Consider the following 1,028-nt stretch of genomic DNA (forward strand, 5'->3'; position numbering starts at 1 on the left):
TCGCCATCAAGAGCAACCAATCCCAGAGAGTTCCTGCCTAGACCATCACTCACTTCAGCCAAGCCCCAGCCTCCCTCCATGTGACCTCTCGTGTCACCTCCCTTGGAGAACAGTCCCATAATGCAGCATAGGACAAAAGGGTATGCACTGGAAAACAAAAAGAGGAAGAGGAAGAGGCAGGAGAGGAGAAAAGTCACCAGACCCACCTTGTTCCTAAGGAGATGGAGGCGAGAAGAGTGGATGAGAGAGTGAGGAGAAGGGCCCACTTTTATACTGCTCCGGCACTGCCCCAGGCCCACAGTCACTGCACAGGGCAGTAATTTTAAAACACTCATCTCCAAAGGAAAACATCCTACGTAATGGCCCAGGTTGTGCTTTTGTTTCCATCAGCATTGCTGTTTCATTTCCTCATTTCTGCCATGACCATTAGGCCTCTGAAGATGCTTTCAAGTATTGAGATGAAAGGCCCAAGGCCTGGGCAGGGACACATCAGTAGAGGAAAATGTGCCAGAGGGGTCTCTGGAGAAATGGAATGTGGGACCAGGGAAAAATGAGGACATTCATGTCCACCCTCTTTTGCTGAAATAAGGTCAGGCTGAAGGCAAAGTCTGTAGGGCTGCCTGGAGCTGTGTACTTGGTAACAGCCCAGTGCTGGAAAATGGTTTTCTCCGTGCAGAGATGGAACTGCCCTTGCTGGAGGGGAATTCAACCCTGACTGAGACACAAGCCTGCAGACAGCACACACTCCTGTCTTGGCCAACACCAAAAAGCTGACGCAAGGCCACTCTAAAATTAGAGTGTGACTCGCCAGGGGTAGGGAGAGTCCGTCCCAGGAAATTTGCCTACTGAAGGCATTCCCTTGCCCTCCTGGGATGCGTCCCAGCTGCCTCCATGTCTGCAGGGCAGGAAGAGCATCACTGCTTGGTGTAGTGTGAGAGCTGGGTTTGTACCCAGGGCCCTTCTGGGCACACAAGGTTGCCCTTGATTCTAATGTTCCTAAAAAGTTCTTCTTTCTCAGAGGCAGCTGT

General features: G+C 51.5%; 1 protein-coding gene across 1 annotated transcript in view; it reads right to left on the minus strand.

The window, feature by feature from the left end:
- Nucleotides 1-335, minus strand: part of LOC103757860 (feather beta keratin) — a 906-nt gene extending 571 nt beyond the window's left edge. The window contains exon 1 of the mRNA XM_029963261.1: nucleotides 181-335. Within this exon, the coding sequence (XP_029819121.1) occupies nucleotides 181-335 (155 nt within the window). The remainder of the gene's footprint in view (nucleotides 1-180) is intronic.
- Nucleotides 336-1,028: the final 693 nt, after the last annotated feature.

This window comes from Manacus vitellinus, unplaced genomic scaffold, assembly GCF_001715985.3.
Source record: "Manacus vitellinus isolate BGI_N305 unplaced genomic scaffold, ASM171598v3 scaffold_100_pilon, whole genome shotgun sequence".
Classification (NCBI taxonomy): domain Eukaryota; kingdom Metazoa; phylum Chordata; class Aves; order Passeriformes; family Pipridae; genus Manacus; species Manacus vitellinus.